This window comes from Phalaenopsis equestris, unplaced genomic scaffold, assembly GCF_001263595.1.
Source record: "Phalaenopsis equestris unplaced genomic scaffold, ASM126359v1 Scaffold000258, whole genome shotgun sequence".
Lineage (NCBI taxonomy): Eukaryota > Viridiplantae > Streptophyta > Magnoliopsida > Asparagales > Orchidaceae > Phalaenopsis > Phalaenopsis equestris.
In genome coordinates this window covers 1,249,727-1,275,088 of record NW_018164700.1, presented here as the reverse complement: position 1 = coordinate 1,275,088, position 25,362 = coordinate 1,249,727, and the positions used below count along the sequence as shown (strand labels likewise).

At 34.2% G+C, this 25,362-nt stretch overlaps 3 protein-coding genes across 5 annotated transcripts; 2 read left to right on the top strand and 1 right to left on the bottom strand.

Annotated features, from left to right (window-relative positions):
- Positions 1-10,520: 10,520 nt before the first annotated feature.
- Positions 10,521-25,360, bottom strand: LOC110024512 (pentatricopeptide repeat-containing protein At2g22410, mitochondrial). Of its 3 annotated transcripts, XM_020724528.1 has the most exons (4): positions 23,313-25,360; positions 23,019-23,237; positions 22,843-22,928; positions 10,521-10,536 (listed from the first exon to the last, which is right to left on the bottom strand). In XM_020724528.1, the coding sequence occupies exon 1, from the start codon at positions 25,269-25,271 to the stop codon at positions 23,322-23,324; it is 1,950 nt and encodes a 649-aa protein (XP_020580187.1). In that variant the 5' UTR covers positions 25,272-25,360; the 3' UTR covers positions 10,521-10,536; positions 22,843-22,928; positions 23,019-23,237; positions 23,313-23,321. The 3 variants fall into 3 exon arrangements, with proteins under 3 accessions (XP_020580187.1, XP_020580188.1, XP_020580186.1); XM_020724529.1 differs by lacking the exon at positions 10,521-10,536 and having other exon boundaries at positions 22,810-22,928; positions 23,010-23,237; XM_020724527.1 differs by lacking the exon at positions 10,521-10,536 and having other exon boundaries at positions 22,810-22,928.
- Positions 10,984-12,264, top strand: LOC110024513 (extensin-2-like). Its single transcript, XM_020724530.1, has 2 exons — positions 10,984-11,541; positions 11,636-12,264. Exons 1-2 carry the CDS (start codon positions 11,017-11,019, stop codon positions 11,984-11,986), a joined length of 876 nt encoding a protein of 291 aa, XP_020580189.1. The 5' UTR covers positions 10,984-11,016; the 3' UTR covers positions 11,987-12,264.
- Positions 16,028-17,324, top strand: LOC110024578 (extensin-2-like). Its single transcript, XM_020724624.1, has 2 exons — positions 16,028-16,031; positions 16,131-17,324. The coding sequence occupies exons 1-2, from the start codon at positions 16,028-16,030 to the stop codon at positions 17,204-17,206; spliced, it is 1,080 nt and encodes a 359-aa protein (XP_020580283.1). The 3' UTR covers positions 17,207-17,324.
- Positions 25,361-25,362: the final 2 nt, after the last annotated feature.

The following is a 25,362-nucleotide window of genomic DNA, read 5'->3' as shown; positions in this document are numbered from 1 at the left end:
CTTTGCACAAAAATTATTACAACAGCTGTTTGTATGTTGACTGCATGCTATGAATCATACATTTTTCAAACTCCATGTATAACGTCGACATTTACCTGGAATAAGTGGGTAAATGAACTTCTTGGGGGCATTTAAGGAGATTCCTTAACATGTTTCGTATGAGCCAAGTAATCTTTATTGATCTTTTGAACGAACTGCATAATAGTCATGATTTTCATGACTCTTTTAGAATGACTTCGAAGAAGGTGATTGACATAACACCTTATGTTTTATTTTATAATAGATTTATAAGTTCAGCATGCGAGAGATTTATACACTTATCTGAAACCATCAATAGATATATCTCTACTGATTTGAATGTCTTGATAAGTTTGTCTCCTAAATTTATCAAGCCTGAAGATCCAACTTTTCGAACAATTCCTAGAGAAATATCATGCGATCATCGGTATATGCCATACTTCAAGGTATAGTGAAATCCTTTTATTTTCTTCAAAAATAAAATTAACTTCCCGTTTGATATAGGATTGTATTGGTGTTATAGGTGGAAACATGTTCACGCATCTTTGTCAAATGTTGATAAAGTTACATACATTGGATGTTGTGGTTAACCTATCCAGAATGTAATGATGGTATGCGACTTTAATATGTGTTTCACTTTCTTCACGACTGTTTAGGAAGGCATTGCTCACCATAGTCAAATTTTCAAGTTTGCAACACAATCTCGTATGTATAATTTTCCATTGCCACCTCGAGGTTGGATAACTCTTACTTAAACCTTATATTAATGTTTTATATAGTAACACAAGGTTGACTGCTCTAATAGGAAAATACGATTTAGCGGATGTTGGATGTCTATTACAACGGGGATTTCTAAAACCATGATCAAACACAAGTTATCTCATTGTAGAATTTGAAAGGGCTAGTCAAGTAGTGCGAGGAAGAAATGAATTGTTTAATAAGCGACATTCATCATTAAGGGGAGTGATTGAGAGAGCTTTTGAAGTTTGAAAGAAAAAAATGAGTTATTCTACGAGACATGCCAACATATTCTTTTGAAAAATAACTAAAATTATTGTTGCAAGAATGACACTTCACAATTACATACATCACAATCATTCACATTTTGATGTTGAATTTTCAAGTGTAGATGAACACAAATCAATACCTTCTAAAGCATACAAATACCTCTTAAGTGAATCTTTGATGGATATTGATGAAGAAAGTATCTACCCTTGCATAGGTCATGGTGAAGGTGTTGATGAGATGGCTGAGTTAAAAGAGCATATCACTGATGCTCTAGTTAATACTTGATTAATATAATTTGGTTGAATGTATGAGCAAGTGTTATGTAATGCAATTGATTCGTTTTGAACTATAAGTTATTTCACGTTGTGGGTGTGGCTACAATTATTCATTATGAACTTTTTATTTCGATTTTATTAGAAATATATGTATTTCATCATATCAGTTGCAAATGTTGGCCGCTATTTTTATTATTAAATTATTGTAGTTAAGTTGATATTTACTGCATTGAACTACAAGTCTTCATTATTTATTGTCATTGAGAGTTCCATTGAATTGCTTGGGTTGTGAGGGCAATTAGTTGGATTGATACTTCACTGTGCTCAGTGAAGCTTAATTCGTAATTGTAGGTGATTATTTTGAAGCAATCACAACCTGTGATGTTATTAGATGCTTGAATGAAAAAATGCCAATGTTGCTTTCTAGATTCTAGTTAAATCGATTAGAAATGTGCGATATTTTCATTGTTTGAGAGCGCATGGCTAACTCCTACAAATTTGAAATATTTCCTTACATATCACTCGATTCTTATGCATTTACATATCTAAAACCGATACTTTAATTGAGAATTGCATGTTGCAACACCTAAGTTGGTGTGTATGTAAATATCCACACACATAATAAGAGCTATAGGGCTACTGAATCATTTATTTGTGAACAATAGCAACATTACTACATGATTCATATGATTAATTGCTAATGATATCCATCATATATTATTTATGATGTGTGCTCCCAAAATTGCATTGTTGTGTACTCAGAATTTACAATTCCCCATCTTATCTGTCACGCTTTATAATATGAAGGTTTGTTTATCTTGCATTCAAATATAAAGGTTTAGTTATTTGATTTACAGTGGAAGTAATGCATCTCATTTAGGTGGAATTTACATGGTGATTATGGAAATATTTCATCTCATTTGAAGGATTTGTATTATCCTTTCTCACCATATACAGTAAAAAAAGGCTCTTTGTTGTCATTACCACTTGGATACACACGGTGTAGTAATCTATCTGTAGCTTTAAAAAAATTGATACTCTTTTCTTAAATGGCTTTGGCTACTTGTGCATCTTTCGTAGTTTGGTGCCTGCCTCTTTATTCAGTGGTAGTTTCTTAAAGGGTTATGATGAGTCATTTGACCCTAGGGGTTCTTTTGGATGACCTTTTTTATATGCTTTTCTGCATACACAAATTTGGCCTTAAGTGTTCCTGGCAACCAAGATCCTCTGCATTATGGGTCTACTGCTTTCTTCTGATGACAGATTATTCATCTCCATGTGTTTACTATGAACCCTAAGATTTTCTCATTATAACCTTCCACTATTTTCGGTTTGAATCTGTTATTATACTTATCAAATTATTTTTTTGAATTTCCTAGCAATTGAGGTTTTAGCCTGTAAAGTCCTTTGATTTTAAATAGTTTTTTGAGTCAGTATTCAGTTTTAAAAGAAAAGCTTAGAACTTGTTTGCGGCCTCCTAGATTTGTGACATGCCGGTTTATGAAAAATTTGATCTTCTTGAATATGCCAATTTTTAATAGATTTCTTCAGATGTCAAAATATATTTTGATGTTTTGTTTATTGATATTTTTCATTATTCAAGAAATTATTGTTGATGGAAGCTTTTTTATTGTGGACTTGTGTGTGTTTACGATTATTATGTTAGTCATACTTTATCCTTTTTTATTTTCTACAAGGTGTTACTGCCAACAACCTGCAACATCCATGCTTCCTGCTCAAATGAGTGGTAGAGGTGAGAGACCAATTACTGCTTCCCCTTACACGAAAGAAACAAACTTAAGCTTCTTTACTCTTTCATTTAGTTGGCTATGTCGTATTTATTTTTGTGCAAGTTTCCATCATGATGGGGGCAATGTTAAGCAATAGAAATGTATTATAAAGTTTAATTATGAGCTGCAATATGTAGATTGTTTCAGCTATTGTATCTTTTCATTTATTAATTTTAGTGTTGTGAGGAAATGTTGAATAAGAACTATATGTGGAACTTCTTATGTAGAATGAATTTTAACTCTCTAACATTCATGCGCCTTTTGGTGTGACGGTTGAAAATTCATCATATATTTTAACTCTTATGATGGGTAAGATTTTTTGGTAGAGTTATAAAGTAATCCATTCATTTGTTATCTTTCATTATTTTTATGATAAGCATTAATGTACATGATTATACTATCAAAAATGAGTTCAAGTAATTCAACGAGTGCTAAGGGGACCAAACATTGGTCAGTATTATGTGATTGCAACCTGTTATCACGACACAAAAAGGAGACAATGATGGACGACAGTTTTATAGATATCTAAAAAATTTAACGAATAAAGATTGAAAATTTTTTAAATGGGTTGATAAACCGAGTGATACAATACAGGAGCAAGATGATGAAAAGATATATGCAATTAATGATGCGGTGAAAAATGATGTCAAAAACTTGAAGTTTCTTGTGAAAACCATGTTTTTGTTTGATTTTGTAATGTAACATTGTTTTTATTTTTGTTAATGTTGTATCTATTTTGATGATATTTGTTTATTTTGGTGGACAAACTGTACTACTTTATGTTTTGCTTTTAAGCAAACTCTACTTTTTGGTTGAGATACAGCTTTTATTGAACTTATGTTTGTTTTGTTAATTTGCGGGTATAAAATTCGGTTAATGTTTCCGCTTGAATTCTCTTATGGTGTTGTGAGTGATAATAATTTAATAAATGCATATTGAATTCATTCCACGGGCAACATTTTTAGAGTTATGCTTTTCAAACAGAATTATATTTTTCACACAAAACTGTGTTGACAACTGATGGGTATCACAATTATTTGTAAACATACAACACTTTCACAATTGAGTTTTTCAAGCAGAAACACCAGCTTCTGAGTAGCAGGTTTTCAACAGTAGATTTTGTACCCAGCTTTTATACAGCCACAATTAAAGCTAACACACCCTTAGAATTAGAGAGAATTTAAAGATTTTAAGTACTTAAACATTCGGCCCGACAAATACTAAAAACCACCATTGTCATTCAATCATCATTTTCTTGTTATCACTTTCGACTATCATCATCTAATCATCATTACTTAGAATTCAGCTTCAGATTTTCATTCCCCAACTGTCTTTTAGATAACTAAAACCCAAAATTATTTTCACATAGAATTGATCAAAATTGACAATTAAACCATTGAAATTGATTTTGTAAATCACCCACTTCTTTTGATAGACAATTTTTAGCTTGTTGGTTTTGATTGGATTACTATAACTATAATATTTAGAATAAACATAAAGAAAAAATTTAAGAGTAAAGTATCATAAATTAAAATATTATATTTTAAATTGATGAAAATATTTTTATTACATCATGTTAAATTAATTTTAATATTTAGGAGGATTTACATACCTACCACTCAATTCCTATGTATTTACATATCTAACCCCCAAAGTTTATTTTTACAATTATACCACCCAAAATTTTCATATCATATCAAAATTATCATTATTTTAATATTTAAAAAGGAAAATATATCCTTTCATACATATATAAGATATATAAATGTAAAAATTATAAGTTTAGTTGTTAGATATGTAATATATAAGAGTTGAGCGGACATGTAAGTCTTCCAAATATTCATTACTTCGATTCAACTCTCAAATCAAGTTTCAGTAAAATGAGAGCATATTATATACAAAGTTCGTATGCATGCAGACTTTATGTACAACATTGTTGTACCACATGTATACAACAGTGTACAACAATATTATACTTTTTTTTCCATTTCAACCCCTATTAAATCAATAAATTTTAAACCAAGAATCTTTATTGCTGCAATGCTTCAAGGTGATTTTATAAATACACTTGTCCAAAATATTAGATTTTTTTTTTACTTAAAAACCAAAGAGTACATATTCTTTTCAAAACAGTGATGAAATTTTTAGGACCATTCTGATTCATTTTGGAACGAAGGTGTCCAAATTCAATCTTTTTTTTAATATTCTCAATAAACTTGTCAAAGAAGGTAAATTATCAAGTACAACTGACCGTACGTCCGAACGTTGTTCCCAAAGCGATCACGCCGCCATGGATCGCATGGCGGCCCATCTTAATCGTTATCCGGACGTGCGGTTGCCGCACATAATAATTTATCATTAACCAAATCAATATTACATCGATCCTCAACAGCTAATTGAATATAGTTATGAATTCAGAAATATCATGTGTAGGCCAAAATTTCTCGACAAATATAATCTATTCTGAAATTCAGCTTTAATATGAATTTAATTAGATAAAAAATTTCAATATATAAACTTTATTTATATATGATTGTTGAATACTTTTAGGACGCATGATCCTATATTGCTCGTGAATCCAAATAATATGGGACAAACTTTAGAAGACTAGTGAAGGTGGTGAAGGAATGGAGGATTTAGGTTATGCATGTCACTTTTTTTCTTAAATGATGCCCTTTTCTTTCCTCCCTCTTCTTTATATCACTCCAGCATCATTGCTCCTGTAGAAATATACAAAAAGAGAAGAGTTTAGAAAGTGATTAATTGTAGGTTGAACGATATTAGGTTTGTTCAAATTTGTCGTTGATAAGAGATCGCCACGTGTTAGGAGACTCATAAATTTGCATGAGGTGTCCAATGACAGAGTGTCACGTGGCAACCCGGCCCGAATCGTGTATGTCAGTGGGCCCAAATTGTTACGTGGCTCCCTGTTATTGGGCATCTGCTGCCGTGGGCCCAAATTGTCACGTGGCTCCCTGTTATTGGGCACCTGCTGCCAATTTGCATAAGGTGTCCCGATGCAATAATTTCTCCATAAATGGGCATGGACAGTAATGAGTTGGAGTTTGCTTCCCCATATCGTGCATACAACCTTGAAACATTATTCAATGAACTTGTCGACGTGGCTCAATAAACACAAAAGAGCTCAACAGGAGAGCTAGTATGAATACTAGCGAGCTCGGTTGTGATCTTGTAAGAATGCCGACGAGCGAAGTAGGGGAACTCACCAATCCCTTCAGGGATACAAGAGTTATAACCACACTTCCAGGGAAATGGTTGGCAAGCACAATCTACTTGCAACCAGGCCTTGAGTGCATGATAATTGGGCTCACTCCAATAGTCTAATGTTTGAGCTTTTTTGATTGATTGGAAAATCTACTTTTTATGTACAAGACAAGAACTTAATAATCATTGTTATTATTTATTTAATTATCAAAATATTTCTTAAGTTAATTGTAATAGAATTTGTATCAAGGTGTCTTGGCAAATGCATTTATTTAATTTATATCCTGACATAATTTTTAAAATTCAATTACAACTAAAATCTATATTCACTTTTAATATTCTCAAAATAAAATCCAACAGATCCTTAGCTTGTTATATTTGTGTGAATGGTGCTTTGAGCAATAATCTATCCTTTGATTTATGCGTTTGTGCTCTTAGGGCTGTTAAGGATCTGATTTCGAGCCGAGTTGGGATCTGCTTGAAAGGATTGAGTGCGGCTCAAAACCAGCTCATGGGTTTTTATATTCGATTTCAAGCCATGTCAACTCAAAATTGAGTCGAGATCGATCCAACTCGAAATCGAAACAGGTTAGTACAAAATGAGTTATTTGGTTCAGTTTCAACCCGAAATCGACTTATAACTTATTATATTTGATTTTATCTTAGCATTATATATGTAACTTTGAGTCGAACCCAAGCCACTTTCAGCCAATTGGTTTATTACTTGAAATCGACTCGAAAAAACTCATTTATTTTCTGAGCTAAAGTTTGAATTAATTTTCTAGGGATTAATGCCTCACTTTATCCTCTATTTTTTTAAGCTATCAAGTGCTTTATTTTATTAAAAAACTGAAGAAAATAAAAATAATAAAGATATAAAAAAAGAGGCCTCTTTTTATTTTAACAAAAAACTCCTGTAAAATTTACATTATTATAAATTATAACGCGATCGTTCCTTATTAGCTTGAGAAATTTGATATTTTTAAGACCTAAAATAATCGGTGAGAAGTCGCAATGTACCTTCCTTTTCTTTTCTCTAAGAAATTTATATTTTTTCTATATTAATGTATATCTTGTTAGGGCAGAAAATTAAGGAAAAAGATAATAAAAAAATAATATACAAAAAGACAAATTTTGTATGATTTACAAATCAACACTTTTATATTTACATATTAAAAATTTATTATAATCTTAAGTTATACATGACATTAACCTCTTAGAAAAAGCATTATGATATTAATTTCAAAAAATATTCATGGCATTGAATAGCCTCTTGGACCCAAACTAAATCTAATTGATGTCTGCTAAAAAATTTGCGACACTAGAGTAGCAGATTATCGTCTTAGCGTGATACAGAGATTCAACACACACTAAAAAAAAAGAAAACATCTAATAATAACACCAGAAGTTTTTACGTGAAAACCTGTAAAAGAAAAAACCACGGGGTCTGACTCAGTTAAAAAGTTTCACTATAAAATAATGATTATAGTTGCAGTCACTTTCCACACGTGGGAAAGAATTACTAGGTTTCTTAAGTTACGACGTCAATTGATGGTGATTGATAACGATTAGCGACATCGGGTCGGTGGTGGTCAACGGTGGTTGATGTGATGACGATCGGTGGTGGTTGACAGAGATTGTTGGTGATCGACGGCGGTCGGTTGTGGTCGAGGCGACAGTCTGTGGTGTTCGTCGGCGGTCGGTTGTGGTTGACGGCAGTCGTCTGTGGTCAACAATGTTAAGAGTGCTCGGCGATGTTAGTGATGGTCGACGACAACAGGAATGGTGTCGGGCTTAAGTTTCTTCTCAAAGCTTCAAGTTTTTTCTCAGCCTCAAGCTTCTCCCCCACTCCCCCCACCCCACATCACGAGAGGGGTGGGACTTTATTTATAGAGTTTTTAGTATAAGTAATGTTGTAATATGAATCACTTAGATCGGACCTCTCAGAAGACTTCCCTCGATTGAATGATATTTGATGAACATTTGGGTGACTTAATAATGTCGGAATTGAGTGATCTTGCCCTCCTTGGATTTGTCTTGTCAAGATACTCGATTTAACTATAGACTCATTAAAATGGACATTTATTTGACTTTCTAAATATGTCCAAAAAACCTCCAAAAGCAATTTAATGGTTTGATCTAGGTTTGAATTGGTTCAGATTGGATCAATTTTTGTAACATCGAGTTCTTCTTGTAGACTCGGTAAATTTGTTGAAATCGGAGTTCTGAATGACTTTTTATTGAGTTTTGAATATTTCATACTAAAAAAATTGACTCGAGATTTGAGTCATGTATTGAGATTCTTGTCGAATGATGAAATTTTGTTGAATGTGTATCACTAATATTTGAGTACAAACCAGCCAATTTTTATGTCTCTATATATCGAACAATTTTCACACACACACATACATTATATATCTATCTATCTATATATATTATTTTTTCTATGCATACAAATTTGTATTTCACTTCTTAAAAGTTAAAAAAAATTATTTTTCTTGATATAAAAAATTTGGTGATATAGTTGTAAGAAAATAAAATTTAGCTTTATATTTGTAAATACGAAAGAATTGTGGGTATGTATGTAAATCTTATTCAATTGACTTCATATCATAACCCTAAATTTAGCTGGCAAAATCCAATCATTGAAAAAAAAAACAAGGAAAAAAAAAAGGCCTAAACAATGCTAAAATCAAATTAATTTTTAATGGTTTTTTTCTTAAGGATAAAATGGCAGTTGAGGGGGACCCACTCTACCCACCCCAAAAGTCAAAATTCAAACCGTGTGGGCCCTCAAACCGCCATATAAAATGAAGGTTTGTCATCTAGTTAATATATAACTTTATGATATAATTAATTAATCCATAACTATATTCTTAATCATCAATTGAGTTAATCGATTGAATTTGATGATTAGTCAAATTTAATTCGAATTCGACCTAAAGCTGCATGACACGTACTAGACTCATTTAATGAATGAATCGAAAACCTATCCCAAACTCAACTCGAACAATCGGGGTTAAAGTCATGTTCTTGAAACAAGTCTATATTTTGCGTCCATTTTCATATTATATTTGAAATAAGTTCATCTTTTCAAATCAAACCTAACTTACAAACAATTCGATGGTTAATTGAGTCGACTCAAATTCAAAATTTTTCGAGTCAAACTCAGATCTAGCTGTTAGGACTAGTCATTCTTAATGAAGGCAGCAAAAGATCATAAATGTAACATCAAAAAAATAATTTTGAAGTATTTGTTCGTGCAAATTAAAATTTTGATTTGTAACAATATAACACCATAATTTTATTAAAATTGGCCCTTGTTAAATATCTTCAATATGACTCAAAAGTTGAAGTTTGCAAAAATGTAATAAGAGCAACTATGTTATAGTGAATGGAGTATTAGGTGATAAGAGAGAAATGAGAGAAATATAATTAGAGAAATGATAGTATAAATTTACATACATACCACAATATTCTTATGTATTTACATATCTAACACATAAACATCATTTTTTTACAAATATACCATTTTATCTATGCTTGCAGTTTTAGTTTTCTTTTTAAAAGTTAAAATAGTGGTATTTTTTGTGATGTGAAATATTTGGGTGGTAATACATAATGCAAATAATTAACAATAAAATTTAATATAGTTTAAACATATTAAAACATTAATTAGACGATGCATTAATAAAAAAGATGAATTAAAATTAATGTGAAAAGGAACTAAAAAAAAAGACAACTAAAACCCCAAAAATATAAAATTTATGTAAATTCAAACACATTACATTAATTGAGCTATCATACTTAAAATGATTAAATAATACATTAAAATATGCAAAAATGAAAGCACGATGATCCGTTCGGGCAATTACAACTTATTAATAAGCTACTGATAAGTTGTTGAAAAATAATCAGCTGTTCAAAAAGCTACGGTGGCAATTACAATTTTTTTTTTTTTGAAAGGTCAAATCTCAGCTAGAAAGCTGTCACTACACCTAGCTAGGAACAGTGTGAAAATGTTGATTTCAACGAATTGAAAACACAATTTTTTGAACAAGATGCACCGTACCAAATACTGCCCCAAATGGGGCCCAAGTCAATAGCAATTGCTTAGAAGCAAGTTACAATTCATTGGAGTAGGTTGGTAAAGTATTGGAAAACCAATGTTAAATGGAGTTATTATGCAAATTTCCTTCTTTGTGCCATGCGTAAGGCAGCTGTAAATAATAAATTACGAATAAATAAGCATGATTTCATGGTTGATTTATTAAAAAAAGAAAAATATATATATTATACGACCAAACAATTCATAAACAAGTTACCTAAGTTTGCAAGAAATAAACAATGCTATTCTTAATTATATAAGGCCAAAAATGTTCATCAGCTCACACAAATAAATACAACCTACTCACCATGTTTGGATAATAATTTTTATTTATTACTGTCAGAATCTTTTTTTTTTTCTTAACAATTCAAACCTTGCAAGTCTTTGTTCATACTTTGGCTCATTCCACATCAAAACGTGGGGAATCAGAGGCTTAATGGGAACCAATTACAGGACTTGGAGAAAAAAAGAAAAAGGAATAATAAGATAGTTATTGAAGGTATAATAAAGAATATGGGTAATCCACTAGGTAAGAAGGCTATATAAAGTGAAGGCTGGGAGCCTTGCAAAGCACAAGCTAAGCAAGCCAACCATGGCTGAACAGCGCAAGGTGAGGCTGTTGCCACACCTACTACTAGCACTGGTGGTTTGCTCGACCTGCTTAACAGTAGAAGCGGGCTCTGAGAAATATATCTACTCATCTCCACCGCCACCATATCACTATAAATCACCACCCCCACCATCTCCCTCGCCTCCACCACCGTACCATTACCAATCTCCACCACCCCCATCTCCGTCACCTCCACCTCCTTATCACTACAAATCTCCTCCTCCACCATCTCCTTCTCCACCTCCTCCATACCATTATAAATCACCACCCCCGCCATCGCCATCTCCTCCTCCACCATACCACTATAAATCCCCACCACCACCATCACCCTCACCTCCACCTCCGTATCACTATAAGTCTCCTCCCCCTCCATCTCCCTCTCCACCTCCTCCATATCATTATAAATCACCACCTCCTCCATCACCGTCTCCACCTCCACCATATCACTACAAATCGCCACCTCCACCATCACCGTCTCCTCCTCCGCCATATCACTACCAATCACCACCCCCCCCCCCCCCCCCCCCCCCCGCCATATCATTACAAACCCCCACCGCCACCATCTCCCTCCCCTCCTCCACCAAATCACTATAAATCTCCCCCTCCACCATCTCCCTCTCCTCCACCCCCATACCACTACAAATCACCGCCTCCACCATCACCTTCACCTCCCCCGCCATATCATTACAAATCCCCACCGCCACCATCTCCCTCCCCTCCACCTCCTTATCACTACAAGTCTCCCCCTCCACCATCTCCCTCTCCGCCTCCTCCATACCACTATAAATCACCACCTCCACCATCCCCATCACCCCCTCCACCATACCATTACAAATCCCCGCCTCCACCATCTCCCTCACCACCCCCTCCCTATCATTATAAATCTCCTCCTCCACCATCTTCCTCTCCTCCACCATACTTATACAAATCTCCTCCTCCACCATATCACTAATCATATCCTCCTCCTCTCTTCCTTTATGAGCTTATTCCGTCACGGCAATAAAATCCATCTCATGGTTAAGCAATCAAATGTTTTATGAGATTGATTGCATCTCTGCATCAACAAAAATAAAGTGGAGACTTGTGCAAATAGAAGGAACAAATGCTATGCTTTACTCATGTAGTTATCTTTCTTTAAGTATGCGTTTCAATGTATTTCCCTGAATCTGTATGTTGTATCAATTTAATGCATTGCATAGTATGTTTGAAGCACAATAATGTTTTCTTGAATGAATTGAGTTCTTTCAGTTTGAAATTTTTAAAATTTTAATAACAAAGGTAAAGTTATGAGATGTGAAAAAGTAAAACAACAATTAATACCACTCCTACGATCAAACTTGAAGCGTGCTAGAAAATTCGTGACGGTAGAATAATGGATTATCGTCTTAGCGTTGTACGAAAGTTCAGCATACTCATAGATGAAAGAGAAACAAACAGTGATGACTCTATAACTTTTTACGTGGAAAACATGTAAGGGAAAAACCACGGGGTCTGGCCCAGTTGCGGAAATCCACTATTGATTGATGATTACAAAAAACTCTTGTCCCACAGACGGGAAATGATAACAATATTTTTCAGATTACAACGTCGACTGACGGCGTCTAGTTACTGGCAATGATGCTCGGCGGTGGTCGACAGAGGTCCATGGTGATCGGCGGTGGTTGACGACAACGATCGTGGTCAACGGAGGCCGGCAGTGGTTGTTGACGGTCGCTGGTGGTCGACGGCGATCAACGATGGCAGATATGATGTTGGACTTGAACTCCTTCTCAAAGTTTCAAGTTCTCTCTCAAGCTTCCTCACTCACGTGAGGGGTGATGCTCTATTTATAGTGGTTCTTGATACAATTAATGCAGAAATATCAATCATTTTGATCGGACGGTCCAGAGAATTTCGTTCAAACATGCTGCGTTTAATGAACATTTGAGAGTTTTAACGATGTCGGAATTGAATGATCTGGGACTCGTTGGATTTATCTTGTCGAGACGCTCAATTCGAGTATAGGCTTGTTATTGTCGACATTTGTTTGACCTTCCAAATGTGTTTGAAAATCTTCCAAGGATGATTTAATGACTTGATCTGAGCTTGATTTAACTCGGATTGGACTAGTTTTTATATCATTAGGTCTGTCTCATTTAGCCGGTCAGTTTGACTATAAGTTTGCTGAAATAAGAGCTCTGGATGAATTTTTATAAAGATTTGAATGTTTCTTGTTCAAAATATCGTCTCAGGATTTGTGTCATGTCTCGAAATTCGTATCGGATGATGAAAATTTGTTGGTGGCATATCAAAACTTGAGGCTATTTCTACACAGTAGAAAATAAATAGATTATATATATATATAAAAGAAATTGTCAGAGTTTATTAGACGAGCCCCAGCTACCTCTAATGCGCCTAACCACTCGAGTACCAACCCCATAGACAAGGGTGGATTCGAACCCTAGACTAGAGGGACTTATAACGAACAAAGTCGATGCTCTACCAATTGATCTGCGAACGCAACACACACACACACACACACATATATATATACTTTTTTTTTTCTAAAGATAGATAACAACATGTATTTGTCCACCCCATATGTACTAATTTGACCCAAGTGGATTCAAACCCGGGAGAGGACTTACACCGAAACTGTCATCCAACAAACCACTAATTGCGCAATAAAAAAAATAAAAAAATAAAAAAATATTATATATATATATATATATGATTACTGAATATTGCAAAGCGTAGTTAATCAAGCATCAAGCTAAAGTTTAAGTCATGGGAGGCCCGAGCATAGGGCCCATTTTAATCCACTATAGAACACGATGGTGATTCGCTCATCACTCAAGCATTTGGCAAATCAAAAGATCAAATGAGCTTGATTAGACGAAATGTTGGTCAACACGCACAACAAACATTTAATTTCTCTCTCCCCCTTTCGCATTTAAGCACCAAAGCACACTTGATCAAAGAGCTTAGAAATAACCACAAGGGGTAAGTATTTTTAATTGTAGTGACATGATATTGAGCTAATTTGACCCTAGCTCAAGATACACACATTGGAACGAATCTAAAGTCGAGCTAAATCTAGATATAAGTTGGCTTACTCAATTCATACCATTCATGGTTCTTTAATCTGATCCAAGCACAAACTTGACTAACACAGGCTTACCTCAATCCAAATGTGATCCAAGCCAAACTTAACTTGATAGTTGACCCATTGATTTCAATACTGAATCTAATTCAAAACTTGATTCAAAATATGAGCAACATTTAATCTTCGAGTTAATTTCATAGCCTTGATCATGACATCAAATCAAATAAAACAAATAATAATCGGGACGTCAATGAGGATGCATTTACAAAAAAACTAAATAGGATAAGCTCTTAATACTTGGTTTTAAGCTATAATGTGAGAACATACTAATGAAACTATTAAAAATCATGGTTCTGGTTATTCTTAACATCCTTAACGAAGGTACGAAGAAAATATTTTTTCGCAAAAAATTGAAATAAAAATATGCGAAGTTGATATTTTTTTTAAGCTTAGAGATCAAAAATGTAACATCAAAAAAATAATTTTGAAGAATTTGTTTGTGCAAATTTAAATTTTGATTTGTACCAATATAACAACATAATTTTATTATAATTGTCCCCTTGTCAAATAGCTTCAATGTAACTCAAAAGTTGAATGCAAAAATGTGATGAGAGCAACTATGTTATAGTGAATGGAGTATTAGAAGATAGGAGAATCATCAATAACCCAAAATACTAAGGACTTAAAAAAAAGAGAGAAATATAGCTAGAAAAATGATAATATAAACATAACAATAAAAATAATGTAGATTTACATACATACCACACAATTCTTATGTATTTACATAAAAATTTGGGTGGTATGATGTAAAAGCAACGTTTAGATGTTAGATAGGTAAATACATAGGAATGGGGTGGTATGCATGCAAATGGCCCTATAAAAAAGAAGATTTACATACAAACCACTAAATTCATGATTATTTACATATATAACACCTAAATTTCAATTTCTACAAATATGTCTTCTTATCTATGCATGAAAAGATGCATTTTACTTTCGAGAAGGAAAAATAGTAATATGTTTTTATGTGATAAGAAATATTTGGGTTGTATAAATGTAAAAAAGTAAAGTTTATTGGGTAGTTTGTACATAAATGCCCCTAAAAATAATACATATAGCAAATAATTAACAATAAAATTAATTATTGTTTAAACAGATTAAAACACTAATTAGATGATGCATTAACTAAAAAAAAGATTAATTAAATTTGATGTGAAAAGGATCTAAAATTAAAAAATAAAAAAAAGACAGCCCAAAGCCCAAAATGTAAATTCAAACACATTACATAAATTGAGCTATCCTATATTAAAATGATTAAACAATAATTAAAATGTGCAAAAATGAAAGCAGCAATAAGTCATGGCAATTGTTTAGAAGCGAGATACAATTCAATGAGGAGCAGGTCTGTAAAGTATTGGAAAATCAATGTTAAATGGAGCTATCATGTAAATTTACTTCTTTGTGCCTTGTGTAAGGCAGCTGTAAATAATAAATTACGAATAAATAAGCATGATTTCATAGTTGATTTATTAAAAAAAGAAAAAAAATATATACATTATACTACCAAACAATTCATAAACAATTTACCTAAGTTTGCAATAAATAAACAATGCTATTCTTAATTATATAAGGCCAAAAATGTTCATCAACTCACAAATAAATACAACCTACTCACCCTGTGCCCTGTTTGGATAATTGGATAAAAATTTTTATTTATTTCTGTCAGAATCCTTTTTTTTTTTTTTTTGACAATTCAAACCTTGCAAGTCATTGTTCATACTTTGGCTTATTCCACATCAAAACGTGGGGAATCAGAGGGTTAATGGGAACCAATTACAGGACTTGGAGAAAAAAAGAAAAAGGAATAATAAGATAGTTATTGGAGGTTCTACTTGAATAATAAAGAATATGGGTAATCCACGGGTAAGAAGGCTATATAAAGTGAAAGCTGGGAGCCTTGCAAAGCATCAAGCTAAGCATCAAGCTAAGCAAGCCAACAATGGCTGATCAGCGGTGGCTGATCAGCGGAAGGTGAGGCTGTTGCCACACCTACTACTAGCACTGGTGGTTTGCTTGACCGGCATAACAGTAGAGGCTGGCTCTGAGAAGTATATCTACTCATCTCCACCGCCTCCATATCACTACAAATCACCACCACCACCATCTCCCTCTCCACCGCCTCCATATCACTACAAATCACCGCCCCCACCATCTCCCTCACCTCCACCCTCGCCTCCACCACCGTACCATTACCAATCTCCACCACCCCCATCTCCGTCACCTCCACCTCCTTATCACTACAAATCTCCTCCTCCACCATCTCCTTCTCCACCTCCTCCATACCATTATAAATCACCACCCCCGCCATCGCCATCTCCTCCTCCACCATACCACTACAAATCCCCACCACCACCATCACCCTCTCCTCCGCCTCCATATCACTATAAGTCTCCTCCCCCTCCATCGCCCTCGCCACCTCCTCCATATCATTATAAATCACCACCTCCTCCATCACCGTCTCCACCTCCACCATATCACTATAAATCGCCACCACCACCATCACCGTCACCTCCTCCACCATATCACTACCAATCACCACCTCCACCATCACCCTCCCCACCTCCGCCATATCATTATAAATCTCCTCCTCCACCATCACACCCCCCGCCATATCATTACAAACCCCCACCGCCACCATCTCCCTCCCCTCCTCCACCAAATCACTATAAATCTCCCCCTCCACCATCTCCCTCTCCTCCACCCCCATACCACTACAAATCACCGCCTCCACCATCACCTTCACCTCCCCCGCCATATCATTACAAATCCCCACCGCCACCATCTCCCTCCCCTCCACCTCCTTATCACTACAAGTCTCCCCCTCCACCATCTCCCTCTCCGCCTCCACCATACCACTATAAATCACCACCTCCACCATCCCCAACACCACCTCCACCATACCATTACAAATCCCCGCCTCCACCATCTCCCTCACCACCCCCTCCCTATCATTATAAATCACCTCCTCCACCAACTTCTTCTCCTCCACCATACTTCTACAAGTCTCCTCCTCCACCATATCACTAATCATATCCACCATCTCTCTTCATTTATGAGTTTACTTCTTCACAGCAATAAAATCCATCTCATGGTTGAGTCAATCAAATGTTTTATGAGATTGATTGTGTCTCTGCATCAACAAAAATAAAGTGTAGATGAGGGAACAAAAGCAATGCGTTACTCATGTAGTTATCTTTCTTTTAAGTATGCGCTTCAATGTATTTTCCTGAATTTGTGTTTTGTGTCAATTTAATGCATTGCATACTATGTTTGAAGCACAATAATGTTTTATTGAACGAATTGAGTTCTTCCAGTTTGACACTAAGCTGATCCCAATTTTTTGAAATTTTAACAACAAAGGTAATGTCATGAGACGTGAAAAAACTAAAACAAAAATTAATACCACTCCTAAGATCAAACTTGAGGCCATTTCTGCAGATTATAAAATAAATAGAATGTATATGTATGTATGTATGTATGTATGTATATATATATATACATATACTAAATATTGTAAAACATAGTTAACCAAGCATCGAGCTAAATTTCAAGTCACCATATGGCTCATTTCAATCCACTATAGACCATTATGGTGATCCGCTCATCACTCAAGCCTTGGGTAAATCAAAAAATCAAATGAGCTTGATTAGATGGAATGTTGGTCAATACGCACAACAAACATGTAATTTCTCTCTCCCCCTGAAGCATTTGGGCACCAAAGCACACTTGACCAAATAGCCTAGAAATAACCATAAGCGGTAAGTATTTTTAATTATTGTGACATGATATTGAGCTAATTTAACCCTAGCTCAAGATAGGATTAGATACATTGGAACGAATCTATAGTCGAGTTAAATCTAGTTATAAGTAGGCTTATTCAATTCATACCAATCATGGTTCGTTAGTTTGATCCAAGCGTAAACTTGACTAATGCAGGCTTAACTCAATCCAAATGTGATCCAAGCGAAACTTAACTAGATAGTTAACTCATTGATTTCAATACTATCTTAATCTAATTCAAAACATGATTCAAAATATGACCAATGTTTAATCTTCGAGTTAATTTCATAGCCTTGACCATGAAATCAAATCAAATAAAACAAATAATAATTGAAATGACAATGAGGATGAATTTACAAAAAACATATAGTAGGATAAGCTCTCAAAAACTTAGTTTTAAACTATAATCTAAGAACACACTAACGAATGTATTAAAAATCATGGTTCTGATTTCAAAGTGGAGCAACCAAGATTAATAACCTTTTAACCATCATAATACAAAAATTAATAAAAACATTAGTCATATAGAATTAATATTGAAAATCAAGATGGCAATAATTCATCATTGCACGGTAATTTATATTGAATTAGAAATCCAATAAGTTTTAAACAGCACAAAGTCCTCAACTTAGATGATTTTATTTTCATATAAAATGTGCAACCGAATGCGCCCTTACATCCAAGAAAATGATAAAAAAAACTATTTTTAAAACATATGTTCATCATAAAGCAATCAAATGCTGTCATTGAGATAAACCTTTGGTTCAAGTTGAGATTTGTCGCATCAATATTTGAATAGAATATTTTAGGTTAAGATGTTAAAATCTGGCAACACGTTTACAGCTTCTATGGTGACGTGTGATTTGCAAACCAATGTTAGTTATGTGATTAATTAGTTAAATAATTAAACTAAACTCATGCTTACATATTTATTTATTTCACTTTTTTAAGTCTTCTACTCCCTGAAATTTTTTAGGGTGGCAAATGTAATTAGTTTGGCCCTCTCTCTCTCTCTCTCTCTCTCTCTCTCTCTCTCTCCTATATATGTATATAAAAGTGTGTGTGTATGCGTGCGCATGTACAAAATGTATTTTTCCATCAATGGAACTACCGTCTTCACTTGGCCGACCCTTGATGATAAGACCTAGTTTTGAGGCACGTCGGGTTTCTATAGTCATTTGACTTTGAAGTCTCTCGAACCAGACGGCTTTTCGGCTGGTTCTTCCATGAGAGCATCTCTAGCTCTTTTGCTATTATATTTCGGTGCTTCTCGAGCCATATCACACTATAGTCGACTCTGTTATGAGAAAATCTTGTCATGAATTTAGTTCAGAGATGAATATATTTTCATTTATTTCAAATTAAGAGCTCTCAAAATTAAAATATTTGAAGAGTTTTGAAATGGTCTGAGAACTGTAAAACTAATGCTCTTCTAACTACATATAAGCAAATAATAGAATCTACAAAGCTTAGCTTTTTATTTCCTTATCTTATCTTAAACAGCTACGTGGGTCCTAAACTAAATGCCAAAAAATATATATATATAATAATATTTCTCTCAATCAAACAGCTGTGAAAATGCAGAAATTTTCATTTTGTCACTGTATTGTCATTTTCTTCCCTCATTTCGCTCAAACCAAACACAACCATTAAAATTTGCTTGATTTAATTTTAATTGGAATAGCATTATAAATACCATGGCCATGTTCTAAACATTTATTTAAATATTCACTAAAATTTCATTCCTAAATATGCACTTTGTTCTAAATATTTTTATATGCAACATAATGCATTCTAAGATTAATGTTATTTTGTTTGATGTCATCTAATAAAATTAAAGAAATTTTTCAAAAAAACAGGAAAATAATATCAATGATAGCTATTGACAGATAATAATTAGCTAATTTTCATTTCAGCAAATGAGGAAATTGCAGAGGATATAAACAGAGACATTTAAATGCAATAAGAAAAACAAAAGTAAACTGAGGAAAAGAAGAAGACGATTAGTCGAATAAATGAAGATTTAATTAAAACTGAGCGAAAATATTTCATTTTAGCGTTGAGATGTCGGTACAAAGTTAATTATGAGGATTTGATGCGAATGTTTACTTCTGATAGCAAAAAGGGGTATAAAATAAAAATTGGTTGAAAACATTCAAAGTTTAGTAAAAATTATCTTTTTTGTTGCTTTGCGCATGAGAAGCTTCCACATGTAAGAATAACTTGCAGAGAATGCATTAAGAAACTAAATTACAGTACGGTCTAATGACGGTGATTATAAAACTAATAAAGCATATAATTAAGTATTATTAACAAAAAATTTATCAAGCTTTGCAGCATAATAAAAAACATATGTATTGTTACATATTTGGCCAAATCTCAATAACAAACAAATAAACAAAAAGGTGTGTAAGATAAAATAGGAAGATTTACATACATAACAGTCAATTCCTATGTATTTACATATCTAAGGCCTAAAGTTCATTTTTATGCTCACGCCACCTTAGCTATGCATGAAAAGGCCTATTTCACTTTCTAAAAGTAAAAAAATGGTGTTATTTTTTTTATGTGATGTGATAGATTTGGGTGGCATAAATGTAAGAAAGTAAAGTTTAGGTGTTAGATAAGTAAATACGTAGGAATTGGGTAGCATGTATGTAAATGCCCCAAAAACATTTACTAATTGAACAATCAACTTTATTTTTGCAATAAACAACTTTTCTCCGTCTCCATATGAACTTCTTGACGATAAGCAATTTCATCAATCTCTCGTTAGATCCAATCAATCAGAACGAGCATCGATACAAAAAAATAATATATTGTTTTAAGTACTCTTTTTATGTCTATTTTTGGTGATATTGCACTTTAAAGAAATGTATTTTTTTTATTTTTATTGTAGACATATCATTTTTAGGCATTTAGAGAAAAAATGACAAAAGAAACGAAATTTACAGCAAAACAGCCAATTTTGGGGTTTATGATGCGCCAGACGCGACATTTTCAAATTAAGATCGTTCGAGATGAATTTTACGAGAATTTTCAAATCACTTGTTCTAAACACCCCATGGAGTGATTCAATGCATTTAGACACTATGGAAGGTTCCAATTTGAAGGGATTTGACTCTTGGATCAAGAAGACACATCTTTTGAAATTCAAAGTTTTGACTTTTGAATTTTGGAGGTAAATTGAAACTCTGTTCAGAAGAAGAAACCCAAAAGGAAGAGGGACTTCTAGAGTGTGACGAGAGGGAGAGAGAGAGAATTTGCAATAGTTAAAGAGAGAGAAGAGGAGATTTTCTTCTAGGTTTGTAAGAGAAGAGAGAATGAGAGAGATTTCTTCTTCATTACATTTCTAAGAGAGAATTGAGAGTGATTGTAAAGAGGGAAATACTTTGAGAGAACTTCTAGGAATTTGCTTGGGAAGGATTGTAAGTTGTATTTTTCATTTCTTTTATTTGTAAACATGTTTTTATATATGAAATCCGTGTTTTATCGTATCATTCTCATGAATTCTGAGTAGTCTTCTTTATCCTTCTCCCTACTTTGAAGAAATGGTTTTATGAAGAATTGATTTATTTTTTATGATTTTAAATGTCAATAATTTGTGATAATTTGAACTCCGATCTTCATTTACTTTTCGATGTGGGCAATTGAATTGTTAAAATGTTGAGAAATATATGTTCTGAAAATGGGATATGATTTTTACAATAAAGGGAGAATCACATTTGATTTTATGGGAGAGTATTTCATCCATAGGATTATGTGCAAATAAATAGGGAAATATACTTCGTTGGATATAGAATTAGAAGATTTTAAGGTGACAGATTAGAATCCCCAATTTGGTTCAGTTGATTGGAAACTAATGCGAGCATGTTAGCCATCAGGTGAGGGAGAAGTGGGAGCTCTGAAGTGACAGTCGGTATCCTCCCAACCTAACCACAGAATTAGGGATCAAACTCTGGATTAGTCAATGTTCTTTATAGCACTCGAGAGAGGGAAGAGAATAGGATTGCTCCTATTTGACACAAAATAGTTTTTACATATATTTTTCAAATGATTTCAATTTCTTCACAAGACATATTTCATTGTAAAGGGGAAGGATGTTTTCTGATGTTTTCTCATACTTGAACTTTTCGTCAACAAAAAACCTTTATTTTATTTCAATAATTTGCTTTTGAAAGTTTAACATTTAGTTTAATTTACTTGTTATAGTCATACATCTGCATATTTAGTAGTATTTCACTTAAGTAGTTTAACTTCAAACTTCGTACTTTACTTTGTTTTTATTTTTAGTTTATAATAGAATATATATAGCTAGCTTATATATATTTTCAGCTTCATTGTGGGATCGATATCTAGGACTCCATTAGAGTCATGTATTACTTGAACAATACGTATACTTACGTTATATGTAAAAGGGAATTCGGACTTTAAAAGAGGTTTTAAAGATAAGTCATTTTCATTAAAGTTACATTATTGTTTGGGTTACATTGCATCATTATTATTAATTTAATATCAATTTTTCCGATTTTCCGCATCAAGCATCATCTTAAAAACTATGACCTTTGATACATCCTTGCATATCTAATTAATTATTGAAATGAGAATGGTCCACCCATTTATATAGTTTAAGGGATATTCAAATACATACCACACAATTCTTATGTATGTAAATACATGTAAATATGAAAATTTAGGTGTTAGATATGTAAATACATAAGAATTATGTGGTATTTCAATTGGATTAGATATTTAAAGGGAAGCATTTGTTTATCATATTCCTCCAAGAAAATAATTAGAAAATATAATGAAAATAACTTATTTGTTCAAGCTAAAACTAAATTCATGGATCAAAAAATAGATATTATAACAGGTGGTTTTACCAAATGAGTACAATCTTTCAGCAAACATGAATCAAACCCATAAGATGACTCATCAAATCAGAAGTCTTCCTGTTGGATTTAGAACTCTGCAAATGGAAACAATATTAGATTAGAGAAATTTCAAGTCATTTTCTCATGGAAAACAACATCTTATTCGAAATTCAAACCTTCTTCACCTTTGTAATTCATTCTTCACAGACTGCTGATAACATGGTGCTTCATCTGCCACCATTGAGTTAAAGCATCAATATATCTTGTTTTCAGCTCACCTTTATAGAATCGCTTTCATGAAATTTACACAAAGGAACAATTCTGCAATTTAATTTTGCACAACAGCCACCATTGGTCCAAAGCCTTTCACATCTTGCTTCCAGTTCTTCCATAAAGCATCAAACCTGTTCCCATTACACAAAACAACTTTTTGCACGTTGAATTTTCTAATTAAGCTCAATTTAAACAAACATTTTCACCTTGTGTCATCAAAAGAACAGAGAACAACTTTCAAAGTGCTTCATTTGCTCGTAGATAAGCTTTAAACATGTATAAATCTCTTCGTATGCAGGATGAGAAGTGTCTCTCACTATGAACTCATAAACAACCCCATTGACCTCAATGGAACTACAACCAGGGGTCTTCTCCACACCCCTCTCCTTCATTAAAGCCCAAACTTCATCAGCCTCATCCCTCATGTTTTCTTGAGCAAACAAGTTTGCAAGTGAAACATAGATGCCACTATCACTTGGATCCAGCTCTAGCAATCTTGTTGCAGCCCTCACCCCCATAGCAACATTCCTATGAAGTCTACATGCAAAGAATAGAGCACCCCATACAAAGCCATCAGCTACAATAGGCATACTCTTCACCATTTCTTCTGCTTCATGCAACAGTCCAGCTCTACCCAAAAGATCCACCATGCATGAATAGTGCTTAAGAGTCGGTTTCAGCTTATAAACTGAAGTCATGAGAGAAAAGAACATCCGACCCTCATGAAGCAAACCGCCATGGCAGCAGGCAGAGAGAGCTCCTATAAAGGTAATCTCATCAGGATGAAGTCCAATCTCCATCATTTTTTGGAAATGTCTTATGGCTTCTGAGGCATGCCCATGATTTGCCAAGCCACAGATCATTGCTGTCCAAGTTAGAGCATTTTTATCAGCCATCTCTCTGAAGACATAGGAAGACTTCTCAATGTTGCCACACTTCGCATACATATCTACCAAAGCAGTCCCCAAGGCTACATTTAAGCTAAATTTGCGTTTTTGAATGTATTGATGAGCCCAAATCCCCATTTCCAAGGCCCCAAGATGAGAACATGCAGATAGAAGGCTGACCATGGTAATCTCATCAGGTTCTATGGTTGAAGCTTGCAACTCATGAAACAATGCTACCGCGTCTTTAGCACGTCTGCTTTGGACATAACCAGCAAGCAAAGCATTCCATGGAATGATGTCTTTGTCTGGCATTTCATCAAACAGTCTCCTTGAAACATCTAAAAAACCAAATTTGGCATAGCCCGTGATCATCGTGGTCCATGAGGCCATGGTTTTCCTCTTCATTGCATCAAATAAAGTGCGTGCTAGCTCTAAACTCCCACATTTCATATACATATCAATGAGAGCATTGTTTAAAGTCACGGTGAAATCCAACCCATTCTCAACCAAAAAATGATGAAATTTGCTTCCCAGTTCCAGAGCTTGGAGTTGAGCACAGCTTGAAATTGCCCCAAGCATAGTGACAGTATCTGGAAAAATCCCTTCTTCCTCCATTTCTTTAACCAGATCCAATGCTTCTCTTGGTTTCCCTCTTTGAACAAAGCCATTTATTAAAGTGTTCCAAGAAACCAGATCTCTAACACAACTTTCATCGAACAACTTGCGTGCATCAGCTAAAGTACCACAAACTACAAATAAACGCATCAACGAATTGAACACAAACACCTCCGCACACAGCCCCAGCTGCAGAGCGTGCCCGAAAACTAGAATGCCAGTTCCAAAGTCCGGAATTTTACTGCATGCCTTGAACAGAAAAGGAAACGTGAAGTAATCCGGCTGAGCAGTCGATCGAAGTAACCTTTTGTATAAAAAAATCGATTCTTTTGGACGAGCGCTATCAGAATAGCCACGAATTGCAACATTCCATGAGAAGGTATTTGGGTTCTTGAGATTGAGCAGTAGCAAGCTACCGTAATCCAGGTCGGCCGAGTCGGAGATGGTGCAGAAGGCAACGAGTCGGCTGGCAGCAAGAGAATCTGAAATCAAGCCAGAAAGAACCATCTGGGTTTGGATTTGCTTCAGTTGAGCAAGTGTTTGGCATCTTTCTAGGAGGGAGATGATAGGGTGGGAGAGAATTGAGAACTTGGCTGTCTTAAATTTAAGAATTTTAACTAGAGAAGATCCACAAAAGTTTAATGAAAGGATTCGAGATGGCATCCACGGAACGTCAATTACATAAGTTGCTGGGAAGCAACGAGCTCTGAGAGGGCGTAGGAAGTCCAACCTATTGCCCCATGGTCACAAGAGA